This window comes from Dipodomys merriami, unplaced genomic scaffold, assembly GCF_024711535.1.
Source record: "Dipodomys merriami isolate MVZ:Mamm:240054 unplaced genomic scaffold, mDipMer1.0.p SCAF_1, whole genome shotgun sequence".
NCBI classification, from domain to species: Eukaryota; Metazoa; Chordata; class Mammalia; order Rodentia; family Heteromyidae; genus Dipodomys; species Dipodomys merriami.
Genome location: NW_027202270.1, coordinates 34928709 through 34954922, shown reverse-complemented (window position 1 = coordinate 34954922; position 26214 = coordinate 34928709). Strand labels below are relative to the sequence as shown.

The 26214-nt window shown below is 40.2% G+C and overlaps 1 protein-coding gene across 1 annotated transcript in view; it reads right to left on the bottom strand.

Moving 5' to 3' along the window:
- Frzb (frizzled related protein) overlaps nucleotides 1-25055 on the bottom strand; it is a 38115-nt gene extending 13060 nt beyond the window's left edge. The window contains exons 1-2 of the mRNA XM_070019599.1: nucleotides 24020-25055; nucleotides 11845-11892 (exon numbers count right to left, since the gene is read on the bottom strand). Of these exons, the coding sequence (XP_069875700.1) occupies nucleotides 11845-11892; nucleotides 24020-24701 (730 nt within the window). The 5' untranslated portion in view covers nucleotides 24702-25055. The remainder of the gene's footprint in view (nucleotides 1-11844; nucleotides 11893-24019) is intronic.
- Between the last annotated feature and the right edge of the window lie 1159 nt (nucleotides 25056-26214).

The following is a 26214-nucleotide window of genomic DNA, read 5'->3' as shown; positions in this document are numbered from 1 at the left end:
TTCTCAATGCAGGAAGGAAAATCAGCAGTAAGATGCCAGAGGAAATCAGCTGGAAGGAAAAGGTAGTAGGCAAAGAATGGGGTACTTGAAGTTCAAACTATAAGGCCAATGCCATTGCTAGAGACCAAAGATCAGAATAAGGATACAGGTTGACCCATTGTAGTAATAAGATGTACAAGACACTATGTTGGAAACGAACTTTACAACTTTGGGGGGGGGGGAGGGAGAAGGAGTTGTAGAGCTGGGGAGGGAAGGGATGGTAGGGGGAAAACAAATAAGGAGGTAACAATGCTCAATAGGAAATGTACTCACTACCTTACTCATGTAACTGTAACCCCTCTGTACAGTATCTTTACAATAAAAATATATATATTAAAAAAAAAAGAATTTCCCATGATAGTGAGTGGCTGGGATGGACCAGACAAGCATGTGAATAAAGCAAAGTCGATGCATTAGATGGTTCATCTGTTCCATTATGATCATCAAAAACAACAGGGATGAATGCCATCTTGGAACACCTTTAAATGGAGGAAAGGCATATCCTATTTGGCCTTGTGGGTTAGTTCCACTATCCTTCTAGAAACAGAGTTGCAAAATCTTTTCTAGATCCTAGGACCAGTTACATCCCTTCATCCCCAAACAAGTCATCAAATGGATACTTTAGGGGAAATCACACAGAGTCTTGTGTCTAGGACATTAAAAATCAAAACGCCAGAATCCTAACATTCTAATCTTAATGATGAAATGAGTATAGGGGAAAGAATAAAGAATAATAACAATGCAACTCTCACAGAAACCAAAATTAGAAAATATATGAACTATATTAAAACCAAGAGCAATTTTTTTTGTATTTGTGCTAGCTCTGGGGCTTGTAATCAGGGCCTGGTCACTGTCCCTGAGCTTTTGTGGTCAAGACTAGCACTCTACCACTTGAGCTACAGCTCCACTCCTACTTTTTTGTGATTAATGGAAGATAAGAATTTCAGAGACTTTCCTGCCTGGGCTGCCTTCAAACTGTGATCCTCAGATCTCAGTGTTCTGAGTATCTAGGATTATAGGCATGAGCCACCAGCATCCAGCTAGAACAATATTTTTTAAATTTAATTGATATTATTCTCAGTCATTATTATGCATTGAAAATCATGAAAGGATGCACAGATCTATGCATGTGACTTTATAGTAAGCAAAAGCAGTCAGTCACAAAAGATGTACTGTACAATTCCTATGTTATACGGTGTTTATGTATGGCATTGTCTATAAAAATCAGATAACACCAATCTGCAAAAAAAAAAAAAAAAAAAGAACTCGCCGGGCGCTGGTGGCTCACAACTGTAATCCTAGCTACTCAGGAGGCTGAGATCTGAGGATCGCGGTTCAAAGCCAGCCCGGGCAGGAGAGACCGTGAGACTCCTATCTCCAATAAACCACCAGAAAACCGGAAGTGGCGCTGTAGCTCAAGTGGTAGAGCGCTCGCCTTGAGCTGAAGAGCTGAGGGACAGCGCCCAGGCCCAGAGTTCAAGCCCCACGACTGACAAAAAAAAAAAAAAAGAACTCTGCTTTCCTAGGGTATATACAAGGACATTTTCAAAGATGAAGGAAATGTTCTTTTTCTTCAGCTGCGTGATGGCCACACTGACATACATTTTGACATACATTCAACATACATTTTGACATACATATGTCAAAATTCAATGTGGTATACACATGAGAGTTGTGTGTTTTATTTAAATAAATTCAACCTTAATGTGCCATTAACATAAAAATTCATTGAGATATGTCATTTTTCCATGACTTAAAAACAATTCACTACATGTTTAAAATAATATTAATTTCCTAAACATATGCAGAGGGCAAAAAAGTACCATATTAAGTTTTATTTGGGGTAGAGAAGTATATGGAAAATGTGATGAAGTTGACTGGCGAACCTAAGTAATATAATAAGGCTTTAAAAAGCAAATATAACATTTACTCAACTGCAAAAGCAAGCCTCAAATATTGCAATAAAGGACTCAATTCATAGTAATTTGCAGTTTATAAAAGGGAATTACTTAAGATTGAGAGGACTAACATTATTATTAATAAAAAAGAAAATTCAATTAATTTTTTTAGAATGTATGCTTTTAAAAATATATACCTATTTACCTTTGAAGTTTTAAAAGACAGTCCACTTTTTTTTTCTGTTTTTTTTTTTAATTTTATTTTATTTGTGAACATACTGTACAGAGGAGTTACAATTACATGGGCAGGATAATGCATACATTTCTTACCAAGCATTGCAGCCTCCTCCTTTGTTTACCCTTCACATCCCTTCCCAGCCTCCCCCCTCCCCCCCATCCCAATCCTATTCCTTGCGCCCCCCCCCCCCCCCGCACCGACGTTGTAAAGCTCGTTTTGGACATGACAACTTGTACTTCTCATTGTTGCAACAGGTCCATCTGTAAAGACAGTCCACTTTTTAGCATGTGTGTTGTGTCCAGCCTGTGGTTGTCCTTAGCTAATAAGTGTGATTCTTCCCACCCTCCACCAAAAAAGAATTTATGCTTTTGGAAAATCTTAAATAAACTCCCTTTCACACAGTATCTGGAACTAAGATTCATTTACAATGTCCAAAATATAGAAAGACACAATGCAATATTTACTATTTTTCCCTAGGACATCTGAAGGGTGTGTTCTTTGGTGTACTCTAAAAAATTCAATGAACAAAAAAGCAAAAAGAGTTTCACAGGTTTTCAGATGTCTTGTCTACTCAAGGCCAATCACTCCTCATTTCACCTGGCATGCAGTGTGCCTGGTACCAGTAGGCATTCACTACATGCTGAGGAATGGGTTAATGGATGACGAAAACCTGTCATAATGTTTCAGTACTGGGGACTGAGAGAAACTATTGTGTCACATATTAAATTAGAATGTTGCAAGGTGGAAATTATTCATTAAAGTATTATTACTAGATATGTGATATTCTATCAGTGATAGAACTACAGTGATAGAAATCCTGTCAAGAAAGTAAGGGTGAACTGGATGAATTCCAGCGGGAAGAAATTAGCATAAAGAGACAGGAAGAGGCTAAGCACTGGGCCCACAGCTGGAGGCCAGGAGGAGAACATCACAGCAATGTGGGTAATAGCTGAAAGAGAAGACTGCTGAGGAAAGAGAACAGATCAGATGTATCAATTGCTGCAGACTAATGAAAAGCAAACCCTGTAGTTAGAAGCTACTGTATGGTTACAAAAATACTATTCATCTGACCTGTTTTTTTTTTTCCTCCCAATTAGTGTAGACGTTGGCCCAAATTAATCCTGCCCCTATAGTTAGTAAACTTTTACATTTGTAAAAGGTAGCTCAGACATTCTTATCTGAAAAAGACCCAGAGAAATAATTTGGTCATATAATTAATTATTCTCTGGGATTTGAATTCAGGGCATTTGCTTTTCTGGTGTGTTACCACTTCAGTTATACTTCCCATCTAACTGTTGCTGGTTAATTGGAGATAGAATCTCCTTTCTTCTGGAGCTGGTTTTGAACTGCAAGCCTCTGGATCTCAGCATACTGAGTTGCTCAGATTATAGGTATAAGCCAGTAGTAGCAGGCTATTTGTGCACTTTGAAATGTAAATGCTCATCACAAAGCACAAAACTGAGAGAACTATTTTTTTGGATTTCCCTTTTTTCTTTTTTTCTTTTTTTTTTTGCCTGTCCTGGGGCTTGAACTCAGGGCCTGGGCACTGTCCCTGAGCTTTTTTGCTCAAGGCTAGCACTCTACCACTTGAGCCACAGCACCACTTCCAGCTTTTTCTGTTTATGTGGTACAGAGTGTTTATGTGGTACTGAGAAATCAAACCCAAGGCTTCATGCATGCTAGACAAACACTCCACCACTGAGATTTTTTTTTTAACACATCTTTTTCCAGGCGCTTATGGCCCACCCCTATAATCCTACTCAGAAGGCTGAGATCTAAGGATCTCGGATCAAAGCCAGCCCAGACAGGAAAGTCCATGAGACTCTTATCTCCAATTAACCACCAGAAAAATCAGAAGTGGTGCTGTGGCTCAAGTGTTAGGAGTGCTAGCCTTGAGCTGAAGGGCGCAGGGACAGCGCCCAGGCTTGGACTACAAGCCCCGTGACCGACAAAAATAAAATAAAATAAACAAAAACGCATCTTTTCACTGAATCATTAGAATATTTCCTTTAATCTTCTGTGCTGATTTGGAAAAGTCAGTGAAACAGAACTAAAATTGTTCATTTTCCATATCCCACACTATGTTAATAGAGGACCTATTCCTTATTATGATAGTGGGTGTACAATGGTCAAACACACAAACTGGAAGCTTCTCCATCATTACCTCCAAAAAGAAAAAGAGTAAGAAAATTGGTAAGATTTGAAGCAAAAAATAAATTAATTGGAGTGCAAGAAGTTCTTTTCCAAATACCAGACACAAATAGATTGACCCTTTGGAAAGAATTTGCTATATGAAGCTACAACATGTGTGTGTGTGGGGGGGGGGGGGTGTGCCAGTCCTGGGGCTTGAACTCAAGGCTTGGGCACTATCCCTGAGCTTCTTTTGTTCAAAGATAGCATTCTACCACTTGAACTAGAGTTATACTTCCAACTTCTTTGGGCAGTTTTATTGGTAATAAGAGTCTCATGGATTTTCCTGCCCAGGCTGGTTTTGAATAGCAGTCCTTAGATCTCAGCCTCCTGAGTAGCAGAGGATTACAAGCATGTACCTCTGGCACCTAGTAATTTTATGCTTTGTTTCCTGTTTTTATCATGATCCACCCTAGCTGTTATTTATAAATTTTTTGAGGGTGAATGAATTATATTTTCTTTTTGAAATAAGTGAATATATTCATGGTTTCTCACAAAGTGAGCTTTAGTTTTTACCTGTTTGTTTCTCTTCCTTACCCCCATTAAACAAGGAAACAGGAAAAAAATATTTTTTAAAGGAACAGTAAACATTGAACATAGAAACACTATAATCATTCTAGAAAGTCTTCCATGTTGAACTATTTTTGTATATTGTCTAGGGTTGTTGATGTTTTCTCTCAGATGTCAAAACTTTGTTATTCTAACCATAATTTCTGGGCAAATTGATAGCAATGTACTTTCCCAGAAATTTTGACTCACCAGTTATACTTTTAGACTAATGAGCTTTTTGGTTTGCTTTAAATAAACATAATAAGAGGAAGGCTTCCTAAAATAGCCCAGGGCTGGACCCCAATGAGAGAACAACATTCTCAGTCGTATCAAATGATAACCCAAACAATTCTAAATCACTTTAATTCATCCAAGTTTTTACTAAGATAAGTAGTTGTTTGTGCTAATTTTAGTGGTAACTATCTCAGGCCAAATACTTATCACCTGATAAGATGTAAGTAACAACGAAAATTGTATGAATCTAATAAAATTAATATTTCAAATGCATTTATGCCATGCACTGGTAGTTCATGCCTGAAATCCTCACTACTCAGTTGGCTGAGATCTGAAGATGACTGTTGGAAGGAAGGTCAATGAGACTCTTTTTGTTATCGTTGTTATTGGTCGTGGGGCTTGAACTCTGGGCTTGGGCGCTGTCCCTCAGCTCTTCAGCTCAAGGCAAGCGCTCTACCACAGCTCCACTTCCGGTTTTCTAGTGTTTTTTAGAAATAAGAGTCTCACGGACTTTCCTGCCGGGGCTGGCTCTGAACCATGATCCTCAGATCTCAGCCTCTTGAGTAGCTAGAATTACAGGCATGAGCCACCAGCGCCCAGTGAGTCAATGAGACTCTTATGTCCAGTTAACTACCAAAAAGTCAGAAGTTCAGGTGTGTCTCAAGGGGTAAAACCCCAGCCTTGACTGAAAAAGCTAAGGAATACTGCTTAGGTCCTGAGTTCAAGCCCCAGAATACACACTCACACTACACACACACACACACACACACACACACACACAGATTTACAATTTAATAAAATAAATGTTCCTCTTCCACTTAGAAGAAACCTTATAAAGTTGGACACACAGACCCATATCAGAGCTAATTTCTAGAGAGAAGTGAAATAGAAACATAACTAAATGTAGCTAAAATAATATAATATATAATATAATATTCTTGTAGAAACAAATACAGCGTTTAGTCACAACAGAAACCAATTCAAATAGCCATGAGCATCAGAATGGGTAATATGTGTACCTCCAATGATAGGCTACTACAAAGGGAAGTAAAATGAAAAGACTATTGCTATGGACAGCAAAATGAAGAGCAAAGGAAGCCACCTATACACAAAAATGCATACTGCACAATTTCACTAATATAAAATCCAAAATCGGCAAAATTAATCTATGGTATTAGATTTCCACTAGCAGAAATCTTTGGGGAAAATGCAATTTTTTTTTTTTTTTTTTTTTTTTTTGCTTATGTGGTGCTGAGGAACCGAACCCAGGACCTCAGGCATGCAAGACAAGCACTCTACCACTGAGCCATTTTCCCAGCCACTCTTTGGGGAAAATGTTACAGTTACTTATGTAAATGTAACTCCCTTGCTCATCACCTTTTCAATAAATATAAAATAATTTTTTTTAAAAAAGGAATCTTTGGGAAGAAGTGTAGAGTTAAGTATGGAGTTAGTGACTTGGAGGCTTCTGGGGGCTAGGATAGATACCTGGGATGTGTGGTATTTACAAGAGTGTTTCCTTTATGAAAATGCTTGAATGGTACAATTTTATGCACTTTATTAAAAGGTTTATTTTGTAGTGACATGGGGTAATTAGACTCCATCCTCTTTCTCCCACTGAATGTAGCTCTGATACCTAAGCAGAATTCATGAAGCAGCTTTTTTTTTTTTTTGGTCGTCATCATCGTCGTGGTGGGGCTTGAACTCTGGGCCTGGGCACTGTCCCTCAGCTCTTCAGCTCAAGGCTAGTGCTCTACTATTTGAGACACAGTGCCACTTCCGGCTTTTTCTATTTATGTGGTGCTGAGGAATCGAACCCAAGGCCTCATGCATGTGAGGCAAGCGCTCTACCACTGAGCCACCTTCCCAGCTCCAAAGCAGCTTCTTAAGAATGCATAAAGGTAAATAGTATCAGGCCCAGTGACCTGATAGTGATTCACCAGTTTTCTTTCTCTGCTATCTGTCAGTCTAGTTTGAACACAGCCTGTGACCTAAGACGAGGCACTGTACAGACAGTACTCCAGGAGAAGCCCTCCACTGTTAGTTGAACAAGTGAAGAGAGGCTTTACCACACTCCTGTCTCTTGCAAGCCACCCATCAAGCAACAGTAGGGTGGCAGAATAGCAGGAAGAGCAAAAGCTTCATCAAAGATGCCTAAAACCCTGATGGAGAACAACCTTCCTTCCTGTGGTGTCAGGAAATCGGAATGAACCCCATTTGTCTATCTCTGCCCACTTCTCAGTCTCAGATGCAGGAGCATAAGAAATGAATTGCAGGGCTGGGAAGGTGGCTCAGTGGCAGAACGCTTGCTTTGCATGCATGAGGCCCTGGGTTCGATTCCTCAGCACCACATAAGAAAAAGAAAAAAAAGCCGGAAGTGGTGCTGTGGCTCAAGTGGTAGAGCGCTAGCCTTGAGCTGAAGAGCTGAGGGACAGTGCCCAGGCCCAGAATTTAGGCCCCACGACCACAAAAAATAAAAAATAAAAAATAAAAAAAATGAATTGCACAATAGGGTAAATCCACAGCTTTCTAGCCAAAGGACCAAAATGGGGGGCTCAAAGAACTGAAAAGTACTAAAGACATTACAAAGATGTAAGAAGCATAAGGAAAGATCTTGTAATGCTGTTGACAAACTACAGGATTCCCAGTTGAGTACGTGTGAATCTAACATGAAATAGTATACTTGAGACCTTGAAAAATGAACTATGGAATACATCAACATCCTGATCTCATACTGACCACTGTGTAGGACACATATTGATAGTGGTGTGAAAGGCACAAAAAAGACTTTGGGAAATGGAACTGATGTTGAAATCACCAGATTTCAACTGATGTTGAAATTACCAGCCATAGTGAATAAGGAGACTAAATGTAAATACTGCTGAAGTCTCAACCTGAGACTTTAGCCTAAGCCTTAAAGAGTCTAAACCTTGACTCCAACTAAAATTAAAATGTCAACATTTTCCATAGACTTTGAATAAGACCCCAAATCTTATTACATGTTATTCAAAATGTACAAAATTCAATCCCAAGTCATCTACATATGAAAAATTAGGAATGTCTCAACTTGTATGGGAAAAGGCAGATGACATGAATGTTCAAATAATCAACAATGTCTTTTGGACATCTATTATAAAACAATCCCCCAAATGAAGAGTGAGTGTCCTTAAAGTGGATAGAAAATGTATTTCTTAACAAAGAAATACAAAATAAAATAAAGAATCACATAGAAATTTTAAATTAAAAAAAATAGTAGCTAAAGACTATCAGGATACGATTAATAGCAGAATGTAGATGATCAAGGAAAAAGCCAATGAACTTTGAGAGATGTTGTTAGAAACTATCTATTCTAAACAACAGGGAGAGAGAGAAAAGATTAAGGGAGATATGAATTAATATTCATATCCTCATAGAAGACAGAGTAGTAGAAAAAGTAGGCGTTTGATAAAATAATTTCTTGCCACTTGTCAAATTTGACACGTTATAACTTTGGCCAAGCACCAGTGGCTCATGCCTATAATCCTACCTACTCAGAAGGCAGAGATCTGAGGATTGTGGTTCAAAGCCAGCCCAGGCAGGGAAGTCTTTGAGACTCTTATCTCCAATTACCCATCAAAAAAGCCAGAAGTAGAGCTGTGACTAAAGTGATAGAGTGCTTTTGTGCTCAAGGATATTATCCAGGACTGGCACACACAAAAATATATATAACATATAGATTTAAGATTATCAATTAATAATGAACAACATAAATTGAATGAGAGCAATTACCAAGGATATCATATTCAAACTGTTATAAATTGAATGACTGCTAATTTTAAAAAGAAAGTGAGGCCAGAAGTAAAAAGAATATTAAAGTGCTAAGTGAAATACTAAGAGTTTGATATTCAGTTGAAATATCCTTGAGGAATTAAAGTGAAATTAAGACTTTTTCAGGTAAAGGAAAGCAAAGAGAATTTTTGTTTCCTGGCAGAACTGCTGTAAATGGAGCAGACAAAAGAGAAAGGAAGGAAGCCTTTAACATCAAGAAATAAAGAAGAATAAAATTAAAAACATCTGTATAAATATAAGAGGGTATTGCTCCTTTCTTGAGTTGCTTAAAGCAAAATATATGACATTATCTAACAGGAACACATACACACATGTATGGAAATGTGTGTATATATATTTGACACTCTAGTGAGTGTTTTGGAGAAGGAGGAAGGAAATGAGGTTAAGCCTCAACCCATGCAAAACCCCTTTTCAACAAGTAGGTGAGTATAGTAGTGTGTTTATCATCCTAGCTAGGTAGGATGCTGAAATCAGGAAGACTGTAATTCAAAGCCCATCTGGACAAAAAGAGTTCACAATATTCCATCTTAATGGAAGAAACTCGGGATGATTGTCATCCCCGCTATAGTGGGACATGTAAAATAGGAGGATCACAGTCCAGGCACAGCTCATTCAAAATAGTACAAAAGGGCTGGAAGTATTGCTCAGCTGAAAGTACCAGCTTATCAAACTCAAGGCCTTGAGTTCAAACCCTAGCACCACCACCACCACTGAAAAAAAAAAAAAGAACAGTGCAAACAACAGCAAAATAAACATTTTTCCAAGTGTACATGGAACGTTCACCTTAAAAAATTCAGGACTAAAATTATATGAAGTATGTTCCATAACCAAAACAGAATTAATTGTATATTAATTATATAAGGGCAATAGGAAAACCCAAATGCATATTAAAAAGCACAATCTCAAATAATGCATAATTTAGAGAAAATTTCAAGTGAAATTATAAATAATTTTGAACTGAAGGAAAAAATATGTTTAAGTCTTGCCAAAACTTGGGAGGATGTAACCAGTCACTTTGTTGTTGTTGTTGTTATTATTATTATTATTATTTTGTGTGTGCCCGTCCTGAGGCTTGAACTCAGGGCCTGGGGACTATTTCTGAGCTTTTGTGCTCAAGGCTGCTTGAGCCACAGCTCCACTTCTGGTTTTTTAGTGGTTAACTGGAGAGAAGAGTCTCATGAGCCTTCCTTCCCAGGCTAACTTTGAATCCCAATCCTCAGATCTCAGCCTCCTAAGTAAGATTCCAAGAGTAACCCACCGGCAACCAGTCATTCTTATATGGGTGTTTATTAGAAAAAGAAGAAGGGTCTCAAATAGGAACTGGTTAGATAGATAGATAGATAGATAGATAGATAGATAGATAGATAGATAGATAGATCCGCAGCAATGGGAAAAAAATAGAAATCAATAAAATGCAAAAAAGAAAAAGAAAAATGAATTAAAGAAGATTGTTCTTTGTATCTATAATATAGAAAGGATTAAAACTTAATGTTTGCACTATAATTTAAAATAATCAGAAGAGCTGGGTTCTGGTGGCTCACACCTGTAATCCTAGCTACTCAGGAGGCTGATATCTGAGGATCGAGGTTCAAAGCAAGCCCAGGCAGGAAAGTCCATAAGACTATCTCCAATAAACCACTCAGAAAACTGGCAGTGGCGCTGTGTCTCAAGAGGTAGAGCACTAGTCTTGAGCTGAAGACCTGAGGGACAACACCCAGGCCCAGAGTTCAAGCCCCACGACCATAAATAAATAAATAAAATAAAATAAAATAATCAGAAGAACTGAATAGACATTTGACCAAAGGATATATGTGGATAGCAAATAAGCCTTGAAAAAATATTCAACATTATTGACAATTAGGAATATGCAAATAAAACTACAAGAAGCTTTCATTACATCCCTATTAAATAACTAATAATTTTTTAAGTTGGTAGTACCAAGTGCTATTGAAGATAGAAGCAGCTACAATTCTTACACAAAACTAGTGCAAAATTAAACAGCTATTTTGGATATCATTTTGCATGTTTAATAAAGTCAAACACATACTTAAAATCTTAGTCCTAGAAGTTAAAATTTTTATATTCATGCAAAAACCTGCACACTCAGATTAATCAAAGCTCAATTCATGATTACCCAAACTAGAAACAACCTAATATTCTTCTTGCATGGGAGGGATAAGCAAATGGCAATACATCCAAGTAATAAAATAGTTCTCAACAAAAGGAATGGATCACTGATGCATATGGCAACTTGGGTAACTCTCAAAGGCATAAGGCTGCATGAGAAAGTCAATCTCTAAAGGTTATATACTCTGTCGTTCTCATTCCATGTATCTGACAATCTCCAAAAGACATTACTATATGGAAGGAGAATATATTAGGGCTGACCAGAGCTTAAGGAAAGGGGGAAATGGTCACTGGAAAGGGAAATAGCATGAAGGAATTTTTTGAAAGTTTAATAGCATTGTTCTGCATTCTAACTGTAATTACATGAATCCATACATGTGCACATTTTGATACTGGGGCTGGAACTCAGGGCCTGTGTTCTTGCTTGGCTTTTTCACTCAAAGCTGGCATTCTAGCACTTGTGCCATACCCCTACTTCAAGATTTTTGGTCATTAACTGGATATAAGAGTCTCATGGACTTTCCCGCCTGGGCTGACTTTGAACCTTGGTCTCCAAATTTCAGCCTCCTAAGTAGCTAGGATTACAGGTGTGAGGCACCAGTACCCAGCTAGGAATGAACTTTCATGTTTACTTTTTAAGTATGATGGCACAAATTTCCATAAGTAAGTCTAGAATATCAAAATCACATCAAAGACTAATTAGACCCCAAATGAAAATCAGGAAGATAGTGCTATACTCACCACTGTTTACCCCTCTACAGTTTCCATTATTCGAATCCATGGGAAAATCTGAAACAGAATAAAGAAAGTATCACAACATATTTATTATTTCAAAGATTTCTACATAACATTTAATGCAATGATGAATTTGATTTGGATAAAACCCAAGTATCTCAAGGAAGTAGATCTTTGGGTTGTAAGGTTGGCATTTCTATTTGGGGGTCAAATAAGGATGAGATCTAGTCTGCCATCTCACTGAACAGTGTGTTGAAATTTCATCAGCTGAGCATAAAAATTTCAGGAATTAGCCAGGATTACAAACTCATGCTTGTAATCTTGGCTACTCAGAAGGCTGAGATCTGAAGAACAGTTTGGAGCCAGTTCAGGCAAGAAAGTCCATGATATTCTCTCTATTTTTGGGGGGGGGTCCAGTCGTGGGGCCTGAACTCTGGGCTTGGGCTCTGTCCCTCAACTCTTCAGCTCAAGGCTAGTGCTCTACCACTTGAGCCACTTCCGGCTTTTTTCTTTTTGCTTATGTGGTGCTGGAGAAGTGCTTGCCTTGCATGCATGAGGCCCTGGGTTCGATTCCACAGCACCACATAAGCAGAAAAAGCCGCAAGTGGTGCTATGGCTCAAGTGGTAGAGCGTTAGACTTGAGCTGAACAGCTCAAGAGTTCAGGCCCCACGACCAACAAAAACAAACAAAAAAATATATATAGCCAAGGTGATGTACTGAGGGGTTACAGTAACATAACATAGTGAGTACATTTTTTATTTGTTTGTTTCACAATATTTGTGTCTTTTTTTCTCTTTTAAAATTTTATTTTATTGTAAAGATGCTGTACAGAGGGGTTACATGAGTAAGGTAATGAGTACATTGCTTGTCAAACATAGTTACCCCTCCTTTGTTGTTTTCCCACTATACCTTTCCTCTCGCACCTCTCCCACTCCTCCCCCAACAAGTTGTAAAGTTCATTTCCAAAATAGTGTCTTGTGAGTATCATTGTTGCAATGGGTCATTCTGTGTCCTTGTTTCAGCATTTTGTTATTCCCCTTCCTCTCCGCAAATTAGATAAATGTATATATAAGATTCAGGGTATTAAAACCAAAAACAGTGATAACAGGATATACCATAGAAGGAAGAACATACAAAAGAAACAAAAAATCATATAGTACATGAAAAACAAAAACAAAGAAAAACCTCTTGGGGCTGGGAATGTGGCTTAGTGGTAGAGTGCTTGCCAACATTCACAAAGCCCTGGGTTCAATTATTCCACATAAACAGAAAAAGCCTGAAGTGGAACTGTGGCTCAAGTGGTACAGTGTTACCCTTGAGCAAAAGAAACCCAGGAATAGTGCCCAGGCCCTGAGTTCAAGCACCAGGACTGACTAGCAAAAAAAAAAAAAAAATCATCTTCATGCTACTTTTATATCCAGAAGAAAGACCAGAAGAGTTATGGCTCAAGTGGTAGGGCACCAGGCCCTGGGATCAAGCCTCAGTTTGAAAGAAAAAAAAAAGAGAAAGAAAGAGAGAAAAGAGAGAGAGAGAGAAAGGAAAGAAAGAGAAAAGAGAGGGAAGGAAGGAAGGAAGGAAGGAAGGAAGGAAGGAAGGAAGGAAATGAAAACAAGGAAAAAGAAAAAAAATTTATGCTCAAGGAAAGATAGCTATTTATTTGGAAATTAAGCAAAGCAAGTACATATAATTATACAACCAACACTAATTCTAAAATATTTTGTTTAATCTGGATATGAACTATTATTAACTTTTGTTCTATTTTATTATCTTTAAGTAGTTGGACAAAGGAGTTGCCATTTAACAAATTTAATGATTTTTATTCTATTCAAATTTCATTCATGATAAACATATCCAAGTTTTAATGTAATGTGCCAATAATTTTTCTCTTCCTGAATAGGAATGTGATAAAATGCATATGGTTTATATAAAAATCATCTCCCTGTAGATGAATAAATTATACTGATGCACATTTTAAATGTTTAGTATTCAAAGTTTTATGCAAGATGAAAAACAAACTGTTGGGGGGAAACTCCTTTGAAACAGCTAAGTCAAGAAGAATGGTTGCTTCTTTCATGTTCATAGTCACAGGGATGTGCTCAATTTTTTTTAAAGTGTTGGCCTTTTTTTTTTTTTAATTGTGAAAATACCATACAGAGGGTTACAATTACATGGGCAAGATAGTGAGTACATTTCTTATCAAGCATTGTTGCCTCCTCTTTTGTTTCCCCATACCATCCCTTCCCCTCTCCACCCTCCCACCCCCCACCCCGCCAGTGTTGTGAAGTTTGTTTTTCGACATAATGTCTTGTACATCTCATTGTTGCAATGGGTCTACCTGTAACCCTATTTAAACAATTTGTTTTTTCCCTCCCCCTCCACAAATTATATCAACATCAAATACAGTGAAGGCAGGCCTTATACCATGGGGGAGGGACATACAAAGCAACAAAGAAATCATCTTATAAATATGTTGGAAACAATCGCAAGAAAGAAAAAAACATTTGAATCCTTATCTTGGGGTTCATTTCACCTAACATCAACTTGTCTGACAGTTTCTGTTTGACTCAGACATATACTAGTTATTGCAAATACTGCTCTATACTTTTAAAGACACATAGAAATCAATTGTCAAAACTCCAAGACAGAGATTTTAGAGTGGAAACTACTCTAAAAGTGGTTTCCTGATCATTAACTGTTTAAAAAATCGGTTCCAGATAGTTAAATTTATGAAACCTATCATCAAAATTAGGTAAGCACTATATAAACTTGAGTCATGCTCTCCAAACCCTCTAGCATGAAAATTTTCCTGAATTAAAACATGTAAATACTGTATCATAATAGATTTTATGTCCCAAGAATTTCTAGAGGATGTCATAGAGCTTTCCATAGGAGGAAGGGTTGGGCTAGGAAGTGAGAGACCAGAAGCAAAGACAGAGGATTTTAAGTAATAGATCTATACTTCAGAAAAATCATACTGTTAGAATGTAGTAGAAATAAAAGAATCATTTATAATATAGGCCATAATTCATGTGAGAAATGGACCTTATGAAAATTATCCATAAGAAAATGTCATTAGAGAAGGTGGGAAAGAAATTTGATATTTGGCAGATCTAACAGTACTTGATGCTTATTGAATAGGGTAATTAGGAATCAAGTCATAGTGTCGTCCTCAACAAGAGAATACTAGAGGAGAATAAAAGTAAGCTGGAGAGGGTAGTGATGAGTCTCTCCGGGCATGCTGAGGCTGAGGGACTCAGGGCTAGGCGAAAAGACTATGAGTGTATGTTCTCTTCTGTTTCTCAGCAGTGAAACCAAGTGGTAATTTCTTATCTTTTGAATCCATTGTCCAAAACCCTTATATTACAAAAAAGGCATTGTTCCTTTAACTGCAATCAGATGGGCAAAAGACATCAATTCTTCATAAAGTTAGAAATCACCTGTTTTTAAAAGAGGAAGAATAGAATTGAATAGGCTCCCTTTTTTTGCCAGCTGAATTGGCTTGGCAAGTTACCTAATTTCTCTGTACATTTTGGCTTTCCTTTCTGTGAAATAGGAGTAATAGCACTTACCTTATAGCTGTTAGGAGAACTCACCTGCAGGATGCACTTAAGATGGTGCCAACAACATGTTAAGCACTGTTAGCTTTTATTCTGTGGCTGCTAATGATCTTTGTCCCCAAAGATGCTATTAAACATTTACAGTGGGGTTGATCAATCACTTTGTGGGAGCATTTCTTTGTTTAATTCTAATTCCTTATGTCATGTGACTTGTTCAAAATGAAAAAAATTTAATGGCACACTTAGAACTCAATTTATGGCATATACTTCCAAAAGTGTCCTATTCTCTAAATGTGTGGTTTTCAATCTGTTCTTCTAGAAACCTGGTATAACAGGGAAAGGCTCAATATGTCACATTTGCTCTTTGGAAAAAAATTACTTGAAAGGTTGTTGGAAAGGAGATCAAAAGAATCATTAAAATAAGGTGTAGATATATTCTCAGTATCCCTGATAAATGTGTTAGCTGATGATCTAGTTTGTTTGGTTTCATTTAAATAAATAAGATCAATACTATAATACTGAGATATTCCTCCACACCCCATCCAGAGTGTCTCTCAACATTTCACATGATGAAGAATCCTTAGAATTATGTTTTCTCTCTAGTCCTCATCTGCAATTTCCATTCCATATTCCAGCTCATAGCCTTGCTTTGTGGTGTTTGGTCCCTCAAATATTTGCAGGCTATGGCAAAAGAAAAGGCTGCCTGTTCCTCAGAGAGGGAGAAATGATTAAACAGAAGTTCCTGCGCGTGTAAGTTGAGGGGGTGCTCTGCCAAATGTTTTGAGCAAGAGCTGGGGTACAAATCAGCCCAATCCGGAAACCAGCAGTAACTGAGGGGTGATTATATCGCTTTTGGCACAGCAAACTGTGCATGTTGAACAAACAGCTGTGAAATCTCCAAAGTTTTCTTAAATGCTCAAGTTTTGAGGTAAACTATTTCTAATTTACAGGCACTCATCAGTCTCATTCTTTTATCCTATCACTCCCAATGGGATTTGCTCTCAAGGCTGAGGCCAAAGAGAATTTGTAGAAAATGAAATGTCAACTACATATGCAGAAGAAATAAGATGCTTCTCCAGTACGTCCCAGTAACACTTTTCTGATACAAGCTCTAGGTTGTCTGTGTATTTACTTAAAAGTTCTAGGCTGTATCCCCATTTGACAGGTACTAGAAAACTGCATCAGAAGTTTCATAATTGTTCTACAGGAAGATAGTCAGATATAAAACTGGCAACAGTTGAGGTGAGCAGAGTTGAGATTTAATACCTGACCTGCCTGACTCTACATTCATACTCTATTTACCATGAATCTTAAAGATCTGATCAAATGTTTCACTTAACCTGCTGATTGGCCAGATGAACAGAGTTCTCAGATAAAGCACAAAAAGTGGGTGGGAAGGTGGCTCAGTGATAGAGTGCTTGCCTTGCATGTATGAGGCCCTGGGTTCAATTCCTCAGCACCACCTAAGCAGAAAAAGTGGGAAGTAGCGTTGTGGCTCAAGAATAGAATGCTGTTAGCCTGGAGCTGAAGAGCAGAGGGACAGCGCCCAGGCCCAGAGTTCAAGCCCCACAACTGACCAAAATAAAAAATAAAACACAAAAAGTACTATTACATGAAACCAAGCTCTATAATAAGTAGAAAATGGGTAGAGGGGTTGGGAAGATGGCTCAGTGGTAGAGCGCTTGTCTTGTATGCATGAGGCCCTGGGTTCGATTCCTCAGCACCACATAAGCAAAAAGAAAAAAGCCGGAAGTGGTGCTGTGGCTCAAGTGGTAGAGAGCTAGCCTTGAGCTGAAGAGCTGAGGGACAGTGCCCAGGCCCAGAGTTCAGGCCCCACAACCGGACCCAACTCAGAGATGAGAATGGAAACATCACCACGGAAACAACCAAGATTCAGAACATTATAAGGGAATACTTCTCAAAACTTTATGCTAATAAGTTTGAGAACTTGACAGAAATGGACCTTTTCCTAGCAAATATTGACATGCCAAAACTAAACCAAGATGAGTTAAACCAGCTTAACAGGCCCATATCAAGCATCGAAATAGAAACAGCAATAAGAGACCTCCCAGCTAAGAAAAGTCCAGGACCAGATGGTTTTACAGCGGAATTTTACAAGGCCTTCAAAGCAGAGCTCACACCAATACTCCTCCAACTCTTCAATGAAATTGAAAGAGAAAGCTCACTACCGAACACATTCTATGAAGCCATCATAACCCTCATCCCAAAACCAGGCAGGGACTCATCAAAGAAAGAGAACTATAGACCCATTTCTTTGATGAACATTGATGCAAAACTTCTCAACAAAATTTTGGCCAATCGACTTCAACAATTCATCCAAAAAATCATACACCATGATCAAACAGGATTCATTTCAGGGATGCAAAGCTGGTTCAATATACGCAAATCAATTAATATTATTCATCACATCAACAGGAGCAAGAATAAGAACCACATGGTTATCTCAATAGATGCAGAAAAAGCATTTGACAAGATCCAACACCCCTTTATGATGAAGGTTCTGGAAAAATTAGGAATCCATGGAACATTCCTCAATATAATAAAGGCTGTATATGACAAACCTACAGCCAGCATTATACTCAATGGTGAAAAACTAAAGCCATTTCCTCTTAACTCAGGAACAAGACAAGGATGCCCACTCTCTCCACTTCTCTTCAATCTAGTATTAGAATGCCTAGCTACAGCAATAAGACAAGATGCAGACATAAAGGGGATCCAAATAGGGAAAGAAGAAATAAAACTCTCCCTCTTTGCAGATGACATGATCTTGTATTTAAAGAATCCCATAGACTCCACTCCCAAATTACTCAAGCTGATTCAAAACTTTGGCAAAGTAGCAGGTTATAAAATTAACCCCCAAAAATCAATGGCTTTTCTATATGCCAACAATGAGAAAAGTGTGGCTGAAATTAGGAAAGCAACTCCATTTGTAATAGCCCCACAAAAAATAAAATACCTAGGAATTAACTTAACCAAAGAAGTGAAGGACCTCTATGATGAAAACTTTAAAATCTTGAAAAAGGAAATCAACACAGAACTTAAAAAATGGCAAAACCTCCCATGCTCCTGGATTGGCAAGATTAACATCGTGAAAATGGCAATACTTCCCAAGGCTATCTACAAATTCAACGCGATTCCTATCAAAATTCCACCCTCATTCTTCAAGGAAATAGAGGAGGCAATCCAAAAATTCATATGGAACAATAAAAGACCCCGAATAGCAAAAACGCTCCTCAACGGAAAGAACACTGCTGGAGGAATATCAATACCAAATTTCAAACTCTACTATAAAGCCATAGTAATCAAAACAGCTTGGTATTGGCATAAGAACAGACCTCAGGACCAATGGAATAGAATTGAAAACCCAGAAATGAACCTACAGACCTATAGCCACCTAATCTTCGATAAGGAAGCTAAAACAATAGAATGGAAGAAAGACAGCCTCTTCAGTAAATGGTGCTGGCAAAATTGGTTAACTACATGTAGAAAACTAAAGCTAGATCCTTATATATCACCCTGCACCAGAATCAACTCCAAATGGATCAAAGACCTTGAACTCAAAGCAGACACTCTGAAAACATTACAGTATGGAATAGGAGAAACCCTAGGTCTCCTTGGCTCAGGTCGAAATTTTCTGAATAGAGACCCGGAAGCACAACAAATCAAAGAAAGGTTGGACAAATGGGATTGCATAAGATTGCAGAGCTTCTGCAGGGCAAATGACATAGCTGGCAAGATCAATAGAAAACCCACCGATTGGGAGAAGATCTTTACTAGCCATACAACGGACAAGGGTCTCATATCTAAAATATACTTGGAACTCAAAAAATTAAACCACCCAACAACAAATCCTCAAAGAAACAACTGCCCAATAAATAAGTGGGCGAAAGACTTAAAGAGAAGCTTCTCTGAAGAAGAAAGAAGGATGGCCAATAGACACATGAAGAAATGTTCAACATCCCTAGCCATAAAAGAAATGCAAATCAAAACAACATTGAGATATCACCTCACTCCAGTTAGAACAGCAAAAATCAAGAACTCCAATAACAACAGATGCTGGAGGGGATGTGGACAGAAAGGAACCCTACTTCATTGTTGGTGGGAATGTAAACTTGTTCAACCACTTTGGAAAGCAGTATGGAGGTTCCTCAAAAGACTTCACATAGATCTCCCCTATGATCCAGCAATCCCACTTTTGGGCATTTACCCAAATGTTTACAAACAAGACCACACTAAAGCTACCAGCACAACTATGTTTATTGCAGCATTATTTACCATAGCTAAGATATGGAACCAACCCAGATGCCCCTCAGTAGATGAATGGATCAAGAAAATGTGGTATATATACACAATGGAATTCTATGCCTCCATCAGAAAGAATGATATTTCCCCATTTGTTAGGAAATGGAAAGGTTTGGAAAAAATTATATTAAGTGAAGTAAGCCAGGCCCAAAGAAGCATAGGTCCCATGGTTTCCCTTATTTGCAATATCTAGTATAGGTATGAGTCAAGCGGAAAAGGTCAGATAATGTGATGCTAGGAAAATGAACCCTTAAATATGTATTTTAATGTTTTCGTTTCTTTCATGCATGTATCTCTAATGCATTTATAAGATTATTTCTTTGTTGCTTTGTATGTCCCTCCCCCACAGTGTAACCCCCGTTTTCACTATATTTGATGTCAGTATAACATGTGGAGTAGATGGGGACAAACAAGTCGTTTAAGGATTCAGGTGGACCTGTTGCAACAATGAGAAGTACAAAATGTCATGTCAAAACCAGCTTTACAATGCCGGTGTGGGGGGGGGGAGGGGGGTATAATTGGGTGGGGGGAGGGGGGTAAAATTGGGTGGGGGGAGGGGGGAGGCGGGGAAGGGAAGTGAAGGGTAAACAAAGGAGGAGGCTGCAATGCTTGGTAAGAAATGTATCCATTATCCTGCCCATGTAATTGTAGCCCCTTTGTACAGTATGTTCTCAAATAAAATAAAATACAATTTAAAAAAAAAAAAAAACAAAAAAAAACAAGATTAAAAACAAAACAAAACAAAACAAAAAAAAAATTTAAAAAATAAAGAAAATGGGTAGAGAGAATAAATTGAGATGTGTCTTAGTAATGGCAATATGTAACCTGTTCTTTAATAAAAGAATGTTTGGGTTATAGTTTGAGTTTTGATTTGGCTGTTGGTTTGGGTTTTATTTTTTGGCAGTACTGGGGTTTGAACTTGCTAGGCAGGTACTCTAGTTGGGGAACACCTCCAGTCTTTTTTACTCCATGTATTTTTTTCTTTTGTTTATTCATTTGTTTTGCTAGTCCTGTGGCTTGAACTCTGGGCCTGGGCACTGTCCCTGGCTCCCTTTTTTTGTTCAAAGCTAGCATTCTACCACTTGAGGCACAGCGCCACTTCCAGGTTTTTCTGCGTGTAATTGTAGATAAGAGGCTCACAAACTTCAGACTTCCCTGCTGAGGCTGGCTTCCAACCTTGATCCTCAGATCTCAGCCTCCTGAGTAGCTAGGATTACAGGTGTGAGCCTCTGGAGCCCAACATTACTATGGGTATTTTTGAAGTAGGGCCTCACTTTTTGCCCTGGTGCCTGGACAAGATCCATCTATTTACATTTCCCACCATTATAAGAATGACAAGTGTATACTACCACCCCCTGATTTTTCTATCAAAATGGAGTCTTTCAAACATTTTTGCCAAGGCTGGCCAGGAACCCAGATCTTCCCATTCTTACCCTCCTCGGTATCTAGAATTTTAGGCATGAACCATTGGTGCTTGGCTCCTTTTAGAGATTTGAAAGGAGAAAAAAATAATAATTTGAAGCATTACACTATTTCAGTAAGACCTGGCATTGCATAATGCCCTAAGGATACTTGTGGAATCACAATATATTATGAAAAGGCAAACAACCCTGAGTGGCCGAAGTTGAAAATCCTCTTGATGATATACAAGACAATAAGAGGTTCTCCATTTTATTCAGGAAAATTGCATTTTCTATCTGGATAGATCATTCCTAGCCCTAAGTTATAGGAACTCGGTTTCTACCTGGAAGAAGAAAAACAATCTATTTCATTATATATCATATTCCACTAAACCAAGAAGTACATTGCATTGTAAATAAACCTGGCCACATGTAGTAGTTCCTAAGTGATTCCAGGTGTCTGAAGCTTTGACCCAACAAGCTCCTCCTGGCAGCCAGGGGAGCCCTCAAGCTAGAGTGTACCTCTCCAATCTCCATCCTCACCTCACCTTCAATTCCCACCTAGCATCACAATCTGCTTCGTGCTGAAGGTGGGGGTTGGGATCATTAAAATATGATTCCAACTATATTTGTTCCTACTAATTTTTTTGGCAAGAATACTGTCAACAAAACGAATATTATGGCATTTAGAGCAGCACAGAAATCAAGTCCCGTGGATGAACAAATTGTTTCCATGAATGCTTCAATGGAGCTATTGTTCCATTTGGTCCATGGTGATAGGTAACTCAGGAACACTTAATGAAACTGTTTCCCATCCATGCTGAAGATGGCTTCTTGAAAACAGTTAGCCTTGCCAAACCTCACTCATTCCTGATCCATCTCTCTAGGAGAGGTTTAAAAGCAAATTTTGTCCTTTGAGGAGAGGATGATTTCAGAGGGAACCATAACCACTTAGAGTTCCTAGCCCTTGACCTGAGAAGAGCACTCACATCTAACTGATTCCAAGTGCCTAGCCAACCAGGACAGCAACTGCATTGCATTCTCCAGAGTCTGTTTAGCCACGACTTTAGAGAGCACAAAGGCTCAGAATTCTCTTTTAGGCCAAAGAGTAGTAAGAAATACACTTCTTGCTGATTATATTACACAAGTAGCTTCTGGCTCTTAACACCAAGAAGGCAGCAGGTTTGGTGGTACGTGCTTAGTATCCCATCGTTTGGGAAGTGGAAGTATGATAATTGTAATTTTAAGGCTAACCTGAGCTACTGAGAGAAACTATCTCAAAAGAAGAAAGAGGAAAAGAAGGAGAAGCAAAAGAAGGCAATACTGTCATTCAAACAGCAGTAAACTTAGTGCTCATCAAGATATTAAAATATCTTAAAGTTTTCAGCAATGTGTGCTTTTCCCTTCTCTCACTTTATGTTTGAGCGACTGCACAGAAAGTGATTTTTCTAAAGCAATTCTCTGATAACTAAGAGCCATTCAATGCAAATAGACCCAGTACAGGAGCGTGTTGAAGGACAGAGAAAGAAAAGTTGATACACACCAGAGATGGGACAACCAAGTCAACACATCTAACAACAGTTTTTTAGGAGGTTGTGAAAGAGAACCATTAAGGGTTTTTAAACTTCAATATAACATAAATATAAACAGAGAGTATGTGTAAAATTTGTAGTTTGGGTTGGTAGCAGGAATACTGAGTTAAGCTTAAATGGACCGTAGTGAACTGGAATTAGTTGTGGCTTTTGAGTGATGAATGTCATAATTATACCCTACACCAGTGAGAAAGCAACTTATGGTTAATTCTATTTAATGTCCATTTCCAATAAGGTTTCATGGTAGAAACAGTGGTGTGAACATGTAGATGATATAAAGTATTAAAGACAAATCCAGAGGAGAGATTAAAATAACATTACTCACAGTAATATGAAGCTAACATGCCTAAAATATAACTCCTTTTTACAGGTTGACTTGGAAGCATGTGGGCATGTGCAAAGAGCCCAGAGATTTCACTCTGCCAGCTCCATGACTGGAGCAAGCCACAGCAGCTAATTAGCAATGCATAGCGATTAATTTTCAACAGTCTCAGTCTATAATGGAATTACAAATTTTCTCATTGAAAGAAGGAAGAAATTTAAGGTGAAGTTAAGTGCTCAAATTGGATTTTGAACAAACACCTACCACTAACACATGAGGGGGTGGAAGAAAACGAGGGCTTCCGTTTTCTGTTTTTGCCATACAACCCTAAGGGGTTAAAACAGTAACCGTGTAACTACTGAGTGGCTCAACCAAATGAATACTAGGGAGCTGAAACATGTTTTGTAAGGGGGCAAAGGCTGAGGGGAGAGGGGACAGAGCCATGGAAGAAGAAAGAGCCAGTTCAGTCGTGATATTTCAAGTCCCTAAGTGAACACGGACCGGCCTAGCGAGGGTGTGGATGAGATTGAGAGAGCTGGGCAAGGCGATGAAAGGAGTGGCACTGATCGAGAGGCACCGTACGCAGGAACGGACGTGTGGGATAGAAGCCCCTTAGTGCGATCACTTAAAAGGTAACACATAAGCAACAGCTACAAAATACAAAACTCGAAAGAGATGGAAATCTGAGGACTGAGATCGCGGGAGAAAGTTAGAACAGAGTGTGGGTTTAAAAAACGGCCGAGAGGAGACAGCCAAGGGTCGGTAGAGTTTTTAGAAAGATCGGCTATTGGAATGGCAGCGTCTGTTGGGAAGGGTGATAGACGAGCCTTAAAGAATAAAAGAGACTGGTGCTCCAGAGAGGGGCGATTAAGGGAGAGAGTAAGCCGTGATCCCCAGAGAAAAGAAGGAAACGGGATCAAGGACAAAAGGCGGAGGAGGAGGAGGAGTTGTGAGGGCCAGGAGAGGCGGCCAGCCCGCGGACTCACCGGCCCCCTCGGCGGTGACGATGGCCTCGGGAGAGATGCACACGCCGCGGTCGTACACCGGCAGCTCCTCGCAGGCCAGGCTCTCGGGCCACGCGTGGCGGTACTTGACCAGGATGGGCTCGCAGCCCTGCCGCGCGCGCTCGCACACCGACTTGCAGGGCTTGATGGGCTCGTGCTGGAAGTCAATGGTGCAGATGGGCGCGTACATGGCGCACAGAAAGAAGAGGAGGTCGGGGCTGCAGTGGGTGCCCAGCAGACCTTCGAACTGCTCGATCGCCAGGATGGCATTGGCCTGGGTGCTGTGGTGCAGGTGGTTGGGCATCTTGGTCATGTTCCAGGGCAGCGACTTACACAGGGGGATGCGGACGGGCTCACAGGCTGCTGCCCGGGCTCCTCGGGGCACCTGGAGCAGGCAGAGGGCAGCCAGGGCGAGCAGCCCGGCCCGCAGCAGCAGCAGCAGCATGATTCCGGCGGGACAGCGAGTTGTCAGCGCCGAGGTCTCCTCCAGCCCGGTGGAGGCAGACACGGGGATCGATCGATCCGGAGCCTCTCCTTCCCCGGCAGCCTCTCCGCGTGGCCGGGTCAGAGTCCCCTCGTGGAGTCCCACCAGCTTCCCCGAGCGCCGCTCCCGCCCCTTCGGCTCCTCTCTCCCAATGTGCGCTGCCCTGGGACGCGGCGGCATCTATTTATTCCTCGACCTCTGGCTGAAGCCTCAGACTTCGCACATCAATCAGAGCAGAGCCGGAGAAGCGGCCAGAGAGAAACGCAAACAAAAGTAGAACTGCGCTGGTTGGCGTTCTGGGGTGTCAGGCGCTCTGGGGTGTCACGGCCCTGAATCAGGGAACGATGCGGGGGGCGGGGGGTGGCTTTAAATCGGAGGAGGATGGGGAACAGGAGCTGGAGGAGAGGAGAGGGGGGTCGGGGCTTGTGGGGGGCGGGGGAGGGAAGGGAGGAGAAAATTAGGAGCGAAGGGTGCCGTAAGTTTGCCAAGTCTTGCAGACAGAGCAAGAACTCATTTTCGGTGGGCTGCGGCGGCTCTGACTGCGCCTGGCAGCCGGGGCCAGAAGAAGGAGGAGCCTCTGCCCCCCCTCCCGGTCCGAGCCGACCACCGCAGCCCCCACTTTACCACCTCAGGGCCCGAGGGAGGCTCCGCCCACCCCTCACCTCCCACCCCACGCCGGTCCGACCGGAATGGGAGTGGGCGAGGGATGGGGCGAGGGTCGTGGCCCGGAGGCGGTAGGGTGAGGCGAGAGGTGCAGCCCAGGACAGTGTCCCCGGACGTCCGTCTCCCCCCCCCCCGGCCCCGCCTCTCTTTTGAGCCCCCTGCGGCTGCGGACTGAAGAACCTACTGGTAGCCCGCCCCACGCCAGCCCCTCACTCCCTGGAGCTATTTTCTTTCAGCAAACGACTGGTCAGCTTTTCGCTCTGCAGAAAATCAGAGCTAGAGCACGGCTTAAGCAAAGTGGCTTTAACTACCCGTGTCTCCTGTGAACAGAGACCGAGGCTGAGGGCTGCAGTCGTCTGCATTCGAAGTAGCTTGCCAAAAGTACCTTACAGAAAGAGATGTGCTGGACATGCTGACAAATCGGCCACCAGTAACCAGGAATTTATTCTTTACTTTTTCCTTTCCTTCTTTCTTCTTTTTTTTTTTCATTTCTTCCTCCCCCCCCCTTTCCTTCTATCTCACTCTGTCTCTGTATCTCTGTGTTTCTCTGTCCTTTCTTTTTCCTTGACATGTTTCTTTGCCCAGAACAATGAAAACTTTTGAGTTTTAAATATTAAAGCTTAAAATGGAAAACTTCTTCGACGCTCTTGACTATTTCTCTCTTTCTATTTTTTCACTGATGTGAAATAGCACTTATTATCTACCGCTTCTCAAGAACAATTTCACTTGAAAGAAATGTGCAGGAAAACTACCCCCCACACAGGTAATGGAAATGATGATAACAATAATAAAACCCTTCCATCCAAATGAGTTCAGTCTGGAAGAGAAAATAGAAAACAGATTTCTCTGGGGTTGCTCTTTCCAGTCTTCAGCGTCTCCTCCTCCCCTCTGGGTCCCTCTGCTCCCTCCCTTTCAGGCATTGTACCAGGAATGACCTTAGTGCTAGGGCCCCTAGCAGCAAGCCCTCTCAATGGGATCTCACTGAGCCCTGGGCGAGGGTATTGCATAAAGTCAGAAAACACAGCATTCA